The sequence below is a fragment of the Crinia signifera genome, chromosome 4, assembly GCF_055691185.1.
Source record: "Crinia signifera chromosome 4, ASM5569118v1, whole genome shotgun sequence".
Lineage (NCBI taxonomy): Eukaryota > Metazoa > Chordata > Amphibia > Anura > Myobatrachidae > Crinia > Crinia signifera.
Window position 1 is genome coordinate 170292525 of NC_139220.1, and position 17635 is coordinate 170310159.

The window sequence follows — 17635 nt, forward strand, 5'->3', positions numbered from 1 at the left end:
TCATTTTTTAAACCCAGTCTGTAACATAGCAGTTAGGAGCTGATTGGCTGGTGGTTTTCCACTTTCCAATTTATTACTTTTTTGAAGCTTGATACATCTGGCCCTTAGTGTCTAATTTAATATTGTATGTATGCAGTGGCGTAACTATAAATTTTGCTCCCCCCTGCCAGAAAATTTATTGCGCCCCCCCCCCCCCCACACTGCCCATACACGCCCCGATCCCAGTGTGCGTTCTGTGCTAAAATCGCATTGCATGCCGCATGCATGCGTTGTGCATGCAATGCGATGCGATAAAAAGCAAGTACAAAAAGTATGTGCAGCCCATACTTTTTGTACTGTGCAATAAGATGTCGCAGGAGCGCGCATCTCAAAGCACACATCGCGGCGCTGGGATCGGGATGTATATGGGCAGCCATAGATTCATTAGCACTTCTACGTGACAGGCCACGCCCACATGTCCGTCCTCCCTCTCATTCGACAGCAGCCGCAGCCCGCCCGCATAACCTCCCACCCATTGGTCAGCCGCCCGCCCATCAAGATGCAACGTGACAGTCTGACAGTGAGTCTGTCAGACTGTCATGGCTGCACCCATGCCGCTGCTGACTAGCCTGTGCGGTAGCGGCAGACGGCGCGACAGTCAGCAGCACATAATGTAATAAGTGCTCATTGCGTCGGGCAGGAGCAGGCGCCCACGCAGCCCCCGCTCCTCCAAGAGGTGGCGGGGGCTGCCTTACGCAATTTACGCCACTGTATGTATGCCTAAGTTTCAAGAAAGTTATGCTATTTCTTTATTCACTAAGGGTGTGTAATAAAGAACCATAGATACAACCTGTTCTGAGTAAGCCTGCTCCAGAGGGCATACATTTCCAGGCAAATAATGGGCCCATTACATGGGGCAAAGATACTGTATGTGCTTATAATTATGATTGTCGGCATAAATCTTTGCAGTGTTAAAAAAAAGCCTTTGCTTGTCTCTGTTAATGTGGGCAGATGAGCAAAGCATCATTTAGTATGCATGCTGTAATTGCCGGGATTGTGGTGCACGCCCAATGGGACGAAACTGCAAATGACACGCACGATTGCAGCTACACACCTGACGATCTAGCCAATATATTATTCCCATCTGCATGAACCTATTATCATCTAATGTGTACCCAGCCTAACATTTGGTCGGAGTCAGGAGAGTAGTTAATGGAATATCATGCTCACACGGACTCCATGCTGTGTTTGTAGGTGCCATGGACAGCATCAATAAATATTTCCAGATGTCATTGGAGGCAGAAGAGAAAGTCAACGCCTCCGCTATTAACCCAGATAGCATTCTTGAGTATGCCGCTGCCACACGCAGGGAAGTGGAAGAACTCATAGACGAAAGACGGTCTGCTTTCAAGGAAGGGCAAGAGGAGCAGTCGCGGCTTTTAGATGCGCTTGCTGGCGAGGTCCAGAATATGGATCTTTCAACTCTGTCTGAAATGGTATGTAACATGACTGTAGATCAAGACCTTCACATAACCTTTTTTTCTCTTTCCTTTCTAGGCAGAGCATTTTAATACAGGTTGAGTATCCCGTATCCAAAATGCTCGGGACCAGGAGAATTTTGGATAACGGATTATTCCGTATTTTGGAATATTTTAATATTTCAATGATGTATTTTGAAGTATCTTGCATTTATGCTGTATAAACACATAACAAACACAAATATATTTTATTACCACATAAAATACACACAAAAATATTTTATTTGTTCAAAAAACAAGGTTTCAAAACATGAAACAAAATTTATGTACTATCTCAGATATTGAATTTGAATGCCAAGCAATAATTTTCTTGTACATATATAGTGCCAGTTACATATCATGTCCTCAGTAGTGCTGTTACATATGTCCCCAGTGAGTTTTTAGCTAAACAATTTTTTTTTTCCACTTTCTGGAAAGTATGGTTTTCGGAATAATTCGGATAACGGATATTCGGATACGGGATACTCAACCTGTAATACAAAAGCACCAGGATAAAGTGCTTTTCTCACAAAAAACTAAAATCCTAACTAAATATCTATCTAAATTGTATGTACAAACTCCCGCAACAATATCTGTATGAGGTATTATATCCTCAGTGACGTAGGTCAGTTGCAGTGGTAACCATTGTGAACTGTCCAATTGGAATGGGAAACTGGGGCTAAGTGGTTGATGTATCAAGCAGTTGGAAGAAGTAAAGTTGTGTACTTCAAAAATGGTACCTCAAAGCTAATTGGTTGCTATGGGCTTACTTCTCCCCTTCTCCAGTTTTTTCACTGTTTAATGCAAACCCCTAAGTGCCTACTCTGCTATGAGCATTTCTGTGACTACAAACAGTACTACAGTATGCAGAAATTGACAAAACACCACACGCTTTCTGCACCTCCACATTCACACACACACACACACACACACACACATATAATAAAAAAATATATATACTAAAAAAATATATACAACCCTTTTGAGCTGTCACTCAAGGGACACTTCATGTAAATCTTTCATCAATTCATGTGCATGATTCATATGAAACAAAGGAAAGAATGGATCATAGCGCAACAAATTTTTAATTAATACAATAAAATCCAAACAGACACTTAGGGCGAAATGTAATGTGTTTTTTTTTTCTATTATTGCGATATTTTACGCAAAATCAGCCGTTTTCCGAAAATCGCATATTTTATAAGGTGCGAATTCACGACAAAAAAATCACACTTTTTGCCGCGAAATCGCACATTTTGAAGTGGTGATTTTTAGTCACACTTCAATTCGCATCCAGATGTTATCCCATTGGAAAGCATCTAACATGCACATGTAATAGGGTGTGATTTTTGGTAAAGGTTACCAAAAATCGCCAGAAAATTAGACCAGGTTCTGGCTGGCAAATTTGACAGAACCATGCACAGATCCATCGTGATCTGTGCATGGTTCTGTCCAAAAAAAGGGTTAAAAAAAAACTGCGTGGGCTTCCCCCTCCTGAGCATAACCAGCCCCGGGCTGAAAGAGCCGGTCCTGGTTTCATAAAATCACAGGAACAAACAAGTCTGGGTTCCGTGGATTTTATAAAACCAGCACCAGGCTCAAGGGCCGGTCCTGGTTCACAAAATACGGGGGACAAAATGACTAGGGGGTCCCTTGTATTTCAAGAACCAGCACCGGGCCGAACCAGCCAGCAGGGTAATGCCACAGCCGGGGGGGAGACTTTTTATACAAGTCCCCCCGGCCAAAGCATTCATCCCTCTGACCGGTCAGCATGGGCAGGGGTCCTGGGGGAGTGGGGACCCTCTCAAAGAAGGGGTCCCCCTCCAGATCTTACCTGCCCATGCTGGGGCATTAAAGGGCCCGCTGGCACTTGTAGTTCCACAGTAATAAAACTAGTCAAATAAACACACAGACACACAATTAAAATAAAACTTTAATACATCCAAAGTCCATACATACTGATACTTACCTATCTTGAGCCCGTCGGTAGGTCCCTGGGTCCGGTGCCTTGGTTCCGGTGCTGGTCCGGGGTCCTGGATCCGAAGAAATCCATGGGGGACCTGTGGAAGGAAATCCTACTCACCAGGTCCTCTGGCGAAGATCCCGTCATCTTCTCCGTCTCCGCCGTAGTCCACCGCATCAGCCGCCGGTACCCGATTGGAATGAGAGGCGCAGAGATGTTTCATCTTCCGCGCCTCTCATCCAAATGATTCCTCTCATCCGCTAGGCGGCCAATAGAATCATTCGGATGAGAGGCGCGGAAGATGAAACATCTCTGCGCCTCTCATTCCAATCAGGTACCGGCGGCTGATGCGGTGGACTACGGCGGAGACGGAGAAGATGACGGGATCTTCGCCAGAGGACCTGGTGAGTAGGATTTCCTTCCACAGGTCCCCCATGGATTTCTTCGGATCCAGGACCCCGGACTCCTCAGCCCTGGAGCCCCGGACCAGCACCGGACCCAGGGACCTACCAACGGGCACAAGATAGGTAAGTATCAGTATGTATGGGCTTTGAATGTATTAAAGTTTTATTTTTATTGTGCATCTGTGTGTTTTATTTGACTATTTTTATTACTGTGGAACTACAAGTGCCAGCGGGCCCTTTAGTGCCCCACATGCTGGGACTTGTGGTTCTCCAAGTCCCTGCATGTGGTGCAGGCTTGCAGGGACTCAGTTCCACAGCAATACACAATAGTTTTCCTATTTTTTTCACAAGTATCAGCTCGATGACCACCGCCCAGGGGCATCGAGGACAGCCCCGGGCTTCAGCATGGGCAGGTAAGTTCTGGAGGGGGGGACCACTTCTTTGGGGGGTCCCCACTCCCCCAGGAACCCAGCCCATGCTGACCGGTCAGGGGGATGAATGCTTTGGCCGGGCGCACTTGTATAAAAAGTCTCCCCCCGGCTGTGGCATTACCCTGCTGGCTGGTTGGGCCCAGTGCTGGTTCTTGAAATACGGGGGACCCCTAGTCATTTTGTCCCCCCGTATTTTGGGAACCAGGACCGGCCCTTGAGCCTGGTGCTGGTTTTATAAAATCCACGGAACCCCGTCTTGTTTCTTCCTGTGATTTTATGAAACCAGGACCGGCTCTTGCAGCCCGGGGGTTGGTTATGCACAGGAGGGGGGACCACACGCAGTTTTTTTTCACGTTTTTTTTTTTTTTTACACAAAATCGAATGTTTTAAAATGTGCACATTTTCATGACTGAGTACAGCATATACCTTTTTATCCAAGTACAGCATATACCTTTTTATCCCCTAAACCTTCTATTCACTTTAAGTGCCTGCAGTTTCCTGTAAGCAATTGCTTCGCTATTATAATGTTGTGTCCCAGCAACAAAGCTCAGGGCTGCAGATCTAGATCCAGTGTCGGACTGGGGCATTAAAGGCCCACTAGGGAAATGTAGCTGCAGGGGTAGCTGGTCGGTGTGGTCATCAATGTGAGCAATGGCGTCACTAGGGTTGGTGTCACCTGTTTAGGAATTTATGGTGTCACAACCCCCCTCCCCCCAATGTTCTGTAAGACGGAATGCTTGTGCGCGCCTGAAGCGCGCCTAAAATTTAGGGGTGTGACCTATCATAAGGGGGAGTGCCCTGTACCATGATTGTATTGTGTACCTGCAGATTTCATATTTTAGCGAACTTTGTAATACCCATTACACAAAAAGCCAAATGCCATAATGCCAATTACACATTATGCCGCACACCGTGATGCCAGTTACACATTATGCCCCACACCGCAATGCTAATTACTCAATACACCTCACACTGTGATGCTAATGACACATTATGGCGCACACCTTGATGCCCATTACACCCCACACTGTGATGGCAATAACTCGATGCTCCCCACAGTGGCAGATATGCCCCCACAGTGCCAGAGACACACATGCCCCCACAGTGCCAGAGACACACATGCCCCCACAGTGCCAGAGACACGTATGCCCCCACAGTGCCAGAATTTCCCACCAGCAACTCACCATTGTTGCTGTCTCCATCTGCTGCTGCTATGGGGGGAGGAGGGGGGAGAGCGCATTACATGCCCCTCCTGCCCACACCCCAGTCCAGTGTCCACCCGGGCCTGCTGTCCTTCCTGTGTCTCCTGTTGCTGCTGTCAGTGCCACCGCGCTGCTTGAGGAAGGGGAGTGCTCAGTGCAGGGCGCATATCTCCTTCCCCTTCACTGTTTCTATGAGCCTTTCCGTGAGCCAATCATATCTCGCGGGCTGGCTCTTGATTGGCTGCCGGCCCGCGATCTCTGATTGGCTCACGGTCCCGCAGCCAATCAGGAGCCGGCCTGCATGCTCCGATTGGCTGACGGCGTGGCAAGGACAAAATCATAGACAGAGTGAAGGGGAAGGACTAGGAGATATGCGCCCTGTGCTGAGCTGTACCCTCCCCTAAGAAGCAGCGGCGACGGATAGTGAGGGTAGCCACGCCCGCATGCAAAAGAGGGCGTGGCTATGAATTGGTAGGGCCCACTGGGGACTTCCCCGGCTCCCCACCGGGCCAGTTTGACCCTGTCTAGATCTCAGGACCAGCTGCTTCTCCAGTGGGCAGCTTTACATGGCTAGCTCTAAGGATAGAAGCTTCAAGCATCCCTGAAGGAAAAATTGCAAATATTGTTTACAAAGACATTTTGTTATCAATGTGTACAATACAATATAAAATATATATCACAATATTAGATGGCACTACAGTCTTAATAAAATGGGTAAGTCCGAGTAATAACAGGCATGCATGTAAGCATAGCCGTGGACAAATGCTAGTTTTATAAATGTCTCACACCAAATTTTGTTTAAGGCATATAATAAACAACCTCTGTTCTCTATTATTGAGACCAAAGCAAACCTGATGGCCTGCCATATCGTTTTGTGGCTGTTGTTTGGTGTAAACATTTAGAAAATGTTAAGTAATGTGTTACTCTCATTCTATAATTTATTGGCAAATGTTTTAAAATATTTACAGAATTTCTTAATTTCGCCTTAAGAACTCCCAGTCTTAACGTCACCACACAGCAGAACAAATTGACAATTATGATCCCATAGACTCTAGCATTAAATGGAATTGGATAGCTTATTTGAAAAGCGAAAATATTTTTGTTGGAAATTCACAATTGAATCTGTCTGTAACACCATAAGACTTAAGTGTTCTAAATTTAATTTAAAGTTTGCACATATCTGCAGTACATATCTGGGGTACATCCCACCACTTACTGTGTACCTATCTGCACAAGTAACACCAGTATGTACCTAGAAATTTGCAAAGAATGGCCATTGTGATGAGCTATACTTTTTGATAGAAAATTTTTCGGGTTTAGGATCTGTGAGCCCTTCAGCGCAAGTGTATTGTGACGCAGCCACCAAGGGGGGTGATGGGAGGGATACAATTGTAGGGAGAAGCTCATTGGCTTCTGTTAGGTAATTAATGCCTCATAAAGATTGCATTTCCCACCACAACCAAGCATTCTGGAGCTTTTTACGTATGCGAAATACAATCATATTCAGAATATTTAAGTTTTCAGATATTTTTTTTTTGCCGCATTTTCCCTTACATCCTGTCCACATATCTCAAACTAGGCAGAACAATGTTAGTATTGTGGGAGTTTTCTGTCTCTGAAAAAATGATGTAAACTGTTCAAGGTTGCTTCATTTCGACCAAAAGAATGTAGAAATATCCAAAGCATATTAAAACCCCTGGGGCTGTTTTTGCCTTTTCTTTTAAGTGAAAAGACATTCTTGTAATATTGCACATGCAAATAAATGTAGCTTGAAGTGTAAAATATATGATATAAATACTTCATATGGCAAATGCAAGGCCTTCAATATGCTCATATACAGTATATAACTGTAGAAAAATGTTTTACTAATTTAATGGTAGGATGTGAAATGGCAAAGTGTGTGAATGTTAGTCAATATGATGTATAAGCAGCTTCATCACATTTAAGTTTTTTTCTGGTTTTCTTTAGACTTGTGGAACAAAATTTGGAGAAACATGTGAGGATTCACCATGTGGAGGGCCTGGCTGCTTGACAGAAGGTGGCAAGAGGAGATGTGGAGGGGATGGTTGTGATGGTTTGGTGACGGTGGCAAATACTGCCTGGAAAACTGCTACAAATTTTGACAAAGAGATTCTGAGTGCAATGTCTGAAGTGGAGGAACTCTCTAAATTAGTAAGTGTTCCAACTTAAACTTTGAATTTAAGGGTTAGTTTGCATGAAGAATGTATATGCCAGGCCTACTGATGATAAAGATTTAGTAAAATGGGTATATTTTCTAAAAAGATGTGTCCTCATTCATCATTGCTGCAATCGCACCAAAGTGCCCCTCTTGGCACACCAAGCTCCGTGAGACTTTCCTGGTGTCGCATGTCTTTTCGTGTTTTATTCTTTTGTCAAAAATGCATCTGGGATACCACCATGAGACTGCTGATTAATATGATCAGTGACATTTGTATATCTGTGGGCAACTGAGTCTCTAAAAGTATTGTATTAAATTAATCGGTAGAATCTCCTGGTGCATCCTAGTTGCACCATATTGAAAATAAAACCTTTTTTCGGGAGAAAAGATGACCAACACTAGCAGAGCTGCACAGGATCTGTCCGCTCACTCGCACCAGGTGTATGAGGACACATGTGTATGCTCTACTAGTGTTTTTATATAGCAAACAATCTTTTATATGTATTCGTCTAGTTTCCGTGTGTAACCAAAACACTGCCATCTGCTGGAAGAGAGTGAAACTACATCTCGTTCTCTTTCACACATACAGAAACACAGAGACAATCGCAAGGTAGCAGACTAGCTTTCGAAGCTTTTGCTTCGAGCGGGCTTAGCTAGTTAGATTAATTATAAGATTCATGTTGTATTTGCTATGACATGAGGTGGATTGGAGGCCTGCAAGCACATATTATGTACAATAGCAGCATGTGGTACACCCTTTGGAAATACAGCATAGTTAAAGTAGCAATTTTTCCAAAGATATGAGTGGATGATGATCAGTACATACCATTCTGAGTGTTAATAAAAAATATTTGAATGGCCCTAAAACAAAATATGTGACCTTTTTAAAATTCGTATGAGTTGATTGATTTAGCCTAGGATGGTTCCCACTAAATGAGGGAGTGGGAGTTTGCAGCAGTGGCTCCCTGCCATAAAATGTGTGCCCTTCCTTCGGCACAAAATAACCCTGTACAGAATGGCATTGGGACTTATCATGCTACTCCTAAGGCTGTGGCTACACATTGCCTTTTGACAAGATGCTGTTGAACAGGATCCTGTTTAGAAGGATGAAGCTTCTTGTGTCTACACACATCCTGTTTAGGAGGATGCAGCAGGCTTTTATGTGAAATGGGCCCCATACATCAGCAATCACAATTAATGGATTTCCAGATCCAGGGATTTTTTGCCCAGATAAATGGATTTTACAATCTATCTGACTTTGCCCACACATTACAGATTTATTTCAGTGATCAGCAGATTTTTTCATCTAAAGATTGCATCTTCATATCTGGAAATTGCCCAATCGATTGCTGTTCATAATGTAAATAGATGAAGAAGACGAATTGGGAATGCCCACACATATAAAAAAGATCTGCAGATAATACCAGATTATTAAACATGTTTAAAAACCTGATTAAGCAATCGATTGGCGATTTTGATTGGGATTGCCAAAAGGGGAGCCCACACATCTAAAATTAATTGTGGCAATCATCTCCATATCTGAAAATTGTCACAATTAATTGCTGATGTATGGGGCCCTTAAGCATCCTTCTAAACTGCTTCTGTTCAACTGCATCCTGCTAAAAGGAAATGTGTAGATGTAGCCATAGACTAATGGGCCCCATACATCAGCAATCACAATTTATGGATTTCCAGATACAGGGATTTTTTGGCCAGATAAATGGATTTTACAATCTATCTGACTTTGCCCACACATTACAGATTTATTTCAGTGATCGGCAGATTTTTCCATCTAAAGATTGCATCTTCATATCTGGAAATTGCCTAATCGATTGCTGTTCGTAATGCAAATAGATGAAGGAGACGAATTGGGAATGCCCACACATATAAAAAAGATCTGCAGATAATACCAGATTATTAAACATGTTTAAAAACCTGATTAAGCAATCGATTGGCGATTTTGATTGGGATTGCCAAAAGGGGGAGCCCACACATCTAAAATTAATTGTGGCAATCATCTCCATATCTGAAAATTGTCACAATTAATTGCTGATGTATGGTGCCCTTTACATGTGCAGTCTCCTTCCTGCCAAACAGGTCCCTTATAAAAGGGACCTGCCAAAAGCAGGGTTGCCAACTTTTTCAGTCTCCTCCCGGAGAGGAGACTTCCACCTGCAGTTTGGGGGGCGGTGCTTGAGCATGCCTTCATTAAGCCACGCCCCCCATGAAGTAAAATAACCCAATTCACGGATCTCCATGGAGGGGGCGGGGCTATAATGGCACGATTGTGCCATTTTAGCTCCTCCCCCTCCTCTGAGGCCCGCGGATTGCGGCATTTAAATGCAGAGAGGTAAGGGGGAAGACGCTGCAATTGGGGGGTGGCGTAGGGGTCCCCCAGAATCCGGGAGGGTTGCCCACCTTTCCAGGGGGCCGGCGGAGGACCCGATTTCAAAAGGCAATGTGTAGACGCAGCCGAAGGGTATGATGCCAGCTTAATAGTGGAATTAGAAGTCGCAGGAAGCCCTGACATACGTTGACTGCGTATGCATTGCTTGAGACTAGAGAAGCATTCTGGCGCTTGGGGAACCCTAAGAGCGCAGGTAGTTGTATAAGCACCAACCTTTTGCAGGCTGAGGCTCAATGCAAAATCTTAATGTCCAGTATAATTGGTAGTGGCTTATTTGTTAATTTTTACTTCTTTTTGTATTAATACTGTAGGTTGCTGAATCAAAGTTAAGAGCAGAGGAAGCAAAGCAGAATGCTCAAAGTGTTCTGAACAAAGCAAACGCAACAAGGGAAAAAGTGGACAAAAGCAATGAAGATCTAAGAAATCTCATCAAACAAATCAGGGACTTTTTAATGCGTATGTATATTGTATATTTCATTATTCCATTATTACGATTTGCAGAATATAACTAATTAGAAAAGTAAAGTGATGTAAAATATTGTATTTTTGAGGTATATATTTTATTTGTGAATTATGGGCCGGATTCAGAGGTGGTCGCAGTTGCATTCGCTTTTGCAATTTTTTTACTAATTCGCAGTTGTGGTAATATGAAAATGGTATTTTCTGCTCCCCCCTTGTGTACCAGAGAGTGCAGGTACTGAGATGCCCACATTCAGTGTATACGGACAGTGCAACAGTTTTGGGGCTTCTGAACAATCCACCATAGGTGCACCATTGCTCAAATCCACCTAAATATGGCCATTGTGGTTGTCTATCTGCATTTGGGAACCCAGCTGCATTTAATGACACACCCTATATGCTCCAGTTACACACCCAGCCTATTGTGAACATTTCAGACCACCTTCCAGTCACCACCAAGGAATGCCCATATTTGTACTGTATACCGCCAGCTTTTATTGCAAGTGACTTCGTATTCAACACTTAGTGGTACACATGCAACATATTGTATTACAAAACTTTTCGTACATGCGAAGTACCAAATAATCGCTCATCTGTGCACACACCAACACTTCGTCCACTTTGAATCGGGCCCTGAATGCATTAAAATTCAAATATTTCCTTTGCCAAATTTCAGTACTGTTCTAGTCAGATTGGAATTCTTATAATTGATCTTCTTTTGTGGTTTATATAGAGGATGGAGCAGACCTTGATAGTATAGAAACTGTTGCCAATGAGGTTTTGAAAATGGAGATGCCCACCACACCTGAGCAGTTACAGGCTCTCACTGAGGATATACGTGAGCGTGTGGAAAGTCTTTCTGATGTGGAAACCATCCTTGAGCAAAGCGCTGGTGATATAGCCCGGGCAGAGTCTCTCTTAGATGAAGCGAAAAAATCCAGGTAATTAATATGTTCACTTACAGATGTAGCCACGTTCATCTTTGCAGCGATCCAGAAACTTGTGCTTGTTTGAGGCACCAAATTTGCACCCGCCGCACAGAATCTCCACGCTGCGATATCTCCGCTCAATGCATTTCTATGAGCCGCAGGAGAGAATGTGTCGCGATGAGATTGCACCAATCACCAAAGGAGTCGCAAATGGTGATTGGCGCAGCAATGATGAGCATGGCTTCATCTGTAATTTGCAGTAAGTGTTTTCCCTTAAGTGTTCATAAGGCGACTAGATATTCCCAGTAGTTCTCCAATATTTTCAGCACTAGTAGATAAAATGGAAATTGGATCTAACAGAAATTAAGCTCTACATTTGCCAGGCTTGAAATCCTGTGACATCACAGGGAATTTAAATGGTCTTCAGCATTTAATGCACAACATTAATTTTGAACACTGCATACAGTATAATAGTGGGAACAAAAAACAACCTGTTTTACTTTAGCATGCAACAGACGGTCTTTAGTAATGAGTGGGATTTAACACACTCCTGTCTGCTTTAAATATTTATGGAGAACCCTTAACCCTTTGAGTGCCAAGTGAATTTGCTTGGCAATTTTATACCCATTTTGACAAACACTTTTATTCATCATCATGACCTGTAATGTTTACCTTATACAGGAAATATAATCTTTTTTACACAAATTTTACACAATGTGAGCGATGCTGGAATTTTTAGCCAATATTTAACATATCCCACAAAGATGTTGACACTTAATTATCTGACCATCTCTCACATCTGTCTATATTCTGGCGTTCTTCTAAATATAATTACAGGGAATCAAATTTTGTGGAAAAGTAAAATAAATTTCACCCTCTGCTAAAAGTAAATTGGTACTTGTGTAGTTTCACGGCGCCAGCATGGTGCCGTGCTACTTCCGGGTTCTACGCTCGCCACAAAATAAGTCAAAAAAAGTAACTTAACTCCATGCCAACATGGATAGTTCATACCCCCACTATCCATGTTGGCATGGAGTTGATTTTAAATAGCGTGGCAAGCCACCGAGCCCGTAGCGTGGGCGAGCGAAGCGAGCCCGCCCCGCAAGGGGACTCAGACGCACGGCGCCATACTGGCGCCGTGAAACTACACAAGTACCAGTAAATTCTTACAGTATATACAGTACATGAATTACAGTGTTCTACAGTAAATTGGATTGTCTTTTGTGTATAATATTTTATTCTCCTAGGAGGTAACACAATGGTGGAATGTTTAACAATGGCAAATAAGGGTTAGTCTATGGCCTCTTAAAATAAACACTTTTAAATAGTTTATTTGCTTTCTGATTACAGGAAGAGTGCGTCAGATATTAAGGAAACAGCCGATATGGTAATGGAAGCGCTAAAGGAAGCAGGCAGGGCCCAAAATGCAGCTGGAGAAGCCATTAAGCAAGCAGATGACAATATAAAAGGAACAAATAACCTACTCACTTCCGTAAGTCAAAAATAACTTGATTTATTAGAAGAGACTGCTTGTAGTCTTCTTTTGTTGTTTTTTGTTTATGAACTTATGTTGGAGCTATTGCATATGTGTATGACGCATGGCAGCATTTGAGAAAGCAGAGGGGTGTTTACCAAAATAGGTGACAATAAAGACCGCTAGTGTCTAAATTGTGTGTGTTCTTTAGAAACTGTTTGCATTTGTATTTAACTATACAATACAGCACAGTGCTTCAAGTGTTTTCAGTTTCCATTTGGTTCACAAGTTGATTGCCCATCGATTTCAAAATGAAATCCAAGGAGCAATACAAGTCACATTATACATAGTGAGTGAGCTGTGAGGGACTCTGCAGCACTGGGCTTCTTTTTTGGGGAACTATACCCATTTAATAGCATGTTTTTTTTTCCAAAACTGCATAAGAAATGGAATGTTCAAATTTTTCTGGAAAACTGTATTGTAGCATTTCCTATGCAGATATAGCCGTGAAAAATACTCCCGGCAATACCATGTGGTGCGTCTAGAAGAGCTGTTTAATGCAAAATGAGGCTAGATGTATGTGGACACGTGTTCTTTATTTTGGGCGCAAAGAAAACTCAGAAGTATTATTGAAAACTGTCCTTTTACAGGAACACAAATGATGTCAAAACTAGTATTATCAATTTGTAATGAGAAACTCTTGAAACAAATGGAGCTCTATTTACTATATGTATGGGTGAGAGGACTCTGACTTCTATTAATCAGATTATGAGATAAAACCCCATATGGATCTGTCGGAGCTACAAAAATGGGTACTGGCAGCTACTGTGCCTTCTGAGGTCAATTTTTCTTGCACTTATGGAGGTACAAGATGCCCAGAAAAATGTGCCATCTTCAGCTAATTGGGTCGACTCTACCCCATAACATGCTCTACAGCATACTGTGGCTAACTAGGTTTGGAAGCAGCAGTGATAGCAGTGTATGTAAATGCAGCAGGAGGCATCTATTACAAGTAGATGCTTCCGGCTGAAGTAATGATCAGAGCTGCATTCTAGTACCCATCATCGACTCACTGCGATACAATCTGGCAACTTGCAACACTAGTCGGATTTTACAAACCAGTCGTCGCAGATCTTTGTAAGCGACCAGGAAATCTCCATCCAGACTTCCCTCTCCCCAAACAGCAGTGACACTCCTCCTTTTTCATATTTGGAGGCTGTCGCCACCCACAAATAGCATCAGACTGTCAGTAATTCTCATGCATGCAAAGAATGGGTCCTGCACATGTGCAAAGTTCTGAACAATGGTACTTTGCACATAGGACACAGATACGACCCAAGCAGAATGAGGTTCAATGATGCTTATGAAAGAGCTGTATGTTCTCAGTGGTTTCCTTTCATTTATTTAAATGTCTTTTTTTTATGTTAATTAGTTTAATGTTTTCATCTATAGATTGAATCAGAAGCAGCAGTTTCAGAAGAAACATTAAATAATGCCACCCAACGTATTGCTCAACTGGAAAAAAGTCTTGGCGATCTAATAAAGAAGTCAACAGCCAACTCTGAGACGTTACATTCGGTTGAAAAGTCTGTTAAAGATGTGAAAGCAAATGCTGATGGAGTGAAGAAGGTTTGTCTATGATTGTTGTTTTTTAGTCCATGAAAAGCAGTCATTTTAAGACCTTATATAGCATTTCAGTCAAGGGAAGCTGGAGATAAACTAGCGCAAAATCTGTTGAAGCTATGAAGTTGTGCAAGGGACAGTATTGTAAAGGATTCATTCACAAATTATGATGGGCCACATTTATACCCTCCCATTTTGTCTGCCCATTTTTGGGAAAACTCTTAAACAGTAATTTTTCCCTTCAGGGAGTTGGTAGAAGATATGGGACAAAGAAGAGTTACAACTGTTCAGAAAAGACAATTTATCCAGATGTATAACATGTCTCTTGTATTACAGGTTTTGGACAATGAGCTTAATAACAAGTATAAGAAAGTTGAGGACTTGATAGCAAAAAAAGCTGAAGATTCTGCAGAGGCCAGAAATAAAGCAGAACAACTTCAAAAGGAAGCGAAAGCCTTGTTAACAAAAGCAAACAAGAAATTAGGCTTGCTTAAAGGTACATTTTTAGAATGTGATTTAGTTTTTCATTTTACATTTTGTATATGTACAATGGGCCTAATTCAGTACAAGTCGCTAAGAGCAATTTTCGGCAATCTGCACATGCACCAGTGCGCAAGCACTTAGACAGAGATTAAATTTGTTACAATACATTCACAGTTTAAAGATCAAAATGGGGGCGGATTATCAGAGTGGGGACGACCCAGTGCATACTGGTGGGCCATGGTGGTTGCGTGATGTCACACGCAGTCTCTGACGCCCGAAATATGGTGACCATGCACCTGGCTTCACAGCCAGGGGGCTACCCTTAGGGGGAGATTCTGTAAAGCAGAAATGCGGTAAAAACCCCGTTTTCGGGGTTTTTACCGCATTTCTATATGCTATATGCCCCCTCCGCAGTGGCAGCGCTGCGGAGGGAATCGTCGGCAAAAGCTGACGATTCCCTGCAGAAGCCTATGGGCTTCTTACCGCAGCGCTGTTTGAGGGATCTGTCACGGATCCCTCCCAGCGTGCCCTGCGGCCGGCGCCGGGGTCTGCGCATGCGCAGATGGACTCCCGGGTCACAGACCCGGAAGTCCAGTGCCGGCACCGCATCGCAAGGGACAGCTCTTATCGCAAGAGCTGTCCCTTGCGTTAATAACGGCATATGTTACAGCATATGCCGTTATTAATAATGCGATAGCCGGCGATAATGGGCGCGGATGTTACAACATCCCGCCCTTAATGTGCAATCACTTCACTGTATAGCTAAGCACTCACACAAAAGAGATGTGGCTGCAAAATGTTGTTGTAGTTTTGCGAATAATATCAAAACTACAATTGAAGCTGAATTAGGCCCAATGTTCTCATGCTAAGCTCAGATACCTGGAAAACTTAACACCTGTCATATTATAGGAGCTTGTAGATACAGTATACTGTACATAATTTACCATGCATCTTATTCGTCTAGTTGGGGTACACTCATACCATGGGAGATAAAGAGAATCCTTCACAATGTTCAGCAGGGTAGCGTGTATCTTACTGTATTTGTTTTTATTATTATGAAATGGAGACATGGATTAGAAAGATTCTGTGATTGGCTGATTTCAGATATGTCCCTTTTTAAAGCAATAATATAGCAACCGTACCTATAGGGCTAGTTTATATCTAACTGCCTTGCCAGAGTATCTGCAAACAGTAGCGGATGGATCGGTTCCTCATGTGAGGCAGCTCTGTGTGCAAGACTCTTTGGCTACTGACTGGTGCTATTATTGTGGGCAAAGTAAGTTGCCTCCCTTCTCACAGTACTGACAAGATGCAAGTTGTCATTCTAGGGCCAGGACCAGTCTGCAGCCTGTTTAGGCATCTGTAAGGCAGCCTCAAAAGCCTCCACTAGGCACAAGTAATATAAAGGGACATTTCCTTTACATTAAACACAAAACACTGTTTAATATTTACAGTTTTGCATTTATATATACAAGTGTGTAATGCTTCCTAGTGCTTAGTGGACCAACTAATTCAAACACAGATTTTCCACTATTACAGAGGTTCCCAAATGCAGTTCTCAAGACACGGTCCAAGTTTTAAGAATGTCCATGCTTCGCCAAAGCTGACTGACATCCCTTTCAGACATACGCGAAAATCACAGGTTTTTCACATGAACGTGCATCAACCCGGGACTAGCGTATGTCTGAAAGGGGGACAGGGTTGTTTGTCACTCGCACAGGACTGTCCTCTAAGATTAAAGGGACACTGTTAGGACCCCCGTATGTAAAAAGTAATGTACTGTGTCTATAATCTAGACTTCGGAGGTGTGCTACCACTGGACAACAACGTATACATGGACACAATGTTTCAGAGGAAACAAGAGAAAAAGGTTGTCCCTGGTGTGGTGCACCTGTTACAAAAAATGAAAATTGATACAATAATATTTAACTTTTAATTCATCGTTTAAAAACTTGCGAAATATAAAACACAGAAAACATTAAATAGAAGTGATAGACAGAAAGATAGAATAAAAGTGTTTAAAATAAGGTGGCTGGATGGCGACGCACTGTCAACTGTTCTATTTCAATTTATATACGGATATGTCCTCACAGGTTTATAATGTTATGACCCTTCAGAAAGAGAAATGCCCGTATCAGGCTATCTGAATAATGAATCAAAACTATCGAGGCACTGTATATCCTGTGTACCCTATTTGGATGCTATATTGCTTAATACTATCCTAAAATAGGGGTCTCACGGAACCAGTGTCAGATAGTGGCAAAATGTGACAGTCTCAGGTTTGAGGGAACTCGAGTTACCAAATCTGTAAGTCAAATGCCAAGTGCTTATATATAGTGAGCTGCAAATATATTTTGAAGCAACCACCTGTTATTCACAAAAATATATGCCCGTATGACTGTGCTACGTCCAAAAGTTTGTATATGTGTATCACCAAAATAACTGCATCAGCACGGCCCTTGGTTCATAGGGTCACTCCAGCATTAGCATTGTATGAATATCGCTGTGTCAAGGGGTGGTTATAATTCCACATTAAAGGGGGCCCCCGTTCCTGGGTCACTCCAGCGTTATTAATGTACGAATAT

The 17635-nt window shown here is 42.7% G+C and overlaps 1 protein-coding gene across 1 annotated transcript in view; it reads left to right on the forward strand.

Moving 5' to 3' along the window:
- The window catches only part of LAMB1 (laminin subunit beta 1), a 65089-nt gene that overhangs the window by 37158 nt on the left and 10296 nt on the right, over nucleotides 1-17635 (forward strand). Inside the window, exons 26-32 of the mRNA XM_083182948.1 lie at nucleotides 1234-1475; nucleotides 7465-7668; nucleotides 10394-10538; nucleotides 11275-11482; nucleotides 12821-12962; nucleotides 14397-14573; nucleotides 14904-15063. Coding sequence (XP_083039074.1) covers nucleotides 1234-1475; nucleotides 7465-7668; nucleotides 10394-10538; nucleotides 11275-11482; nucleotides 12821-12962; nucleotides 14397-14573; nucleotides 14904-15063 — 1278 coding nt within the window. The remainder of the gene's footprint in view (nucleotides 1-1233; nucleotides 1476-7464; nucleotides 7669-10393; nucleotides 10539-11274; nucleotides 11483-12820; nucleotides 12963-14396; nucleotides 14574-14903; nucleotides 15064-17635) is intronic.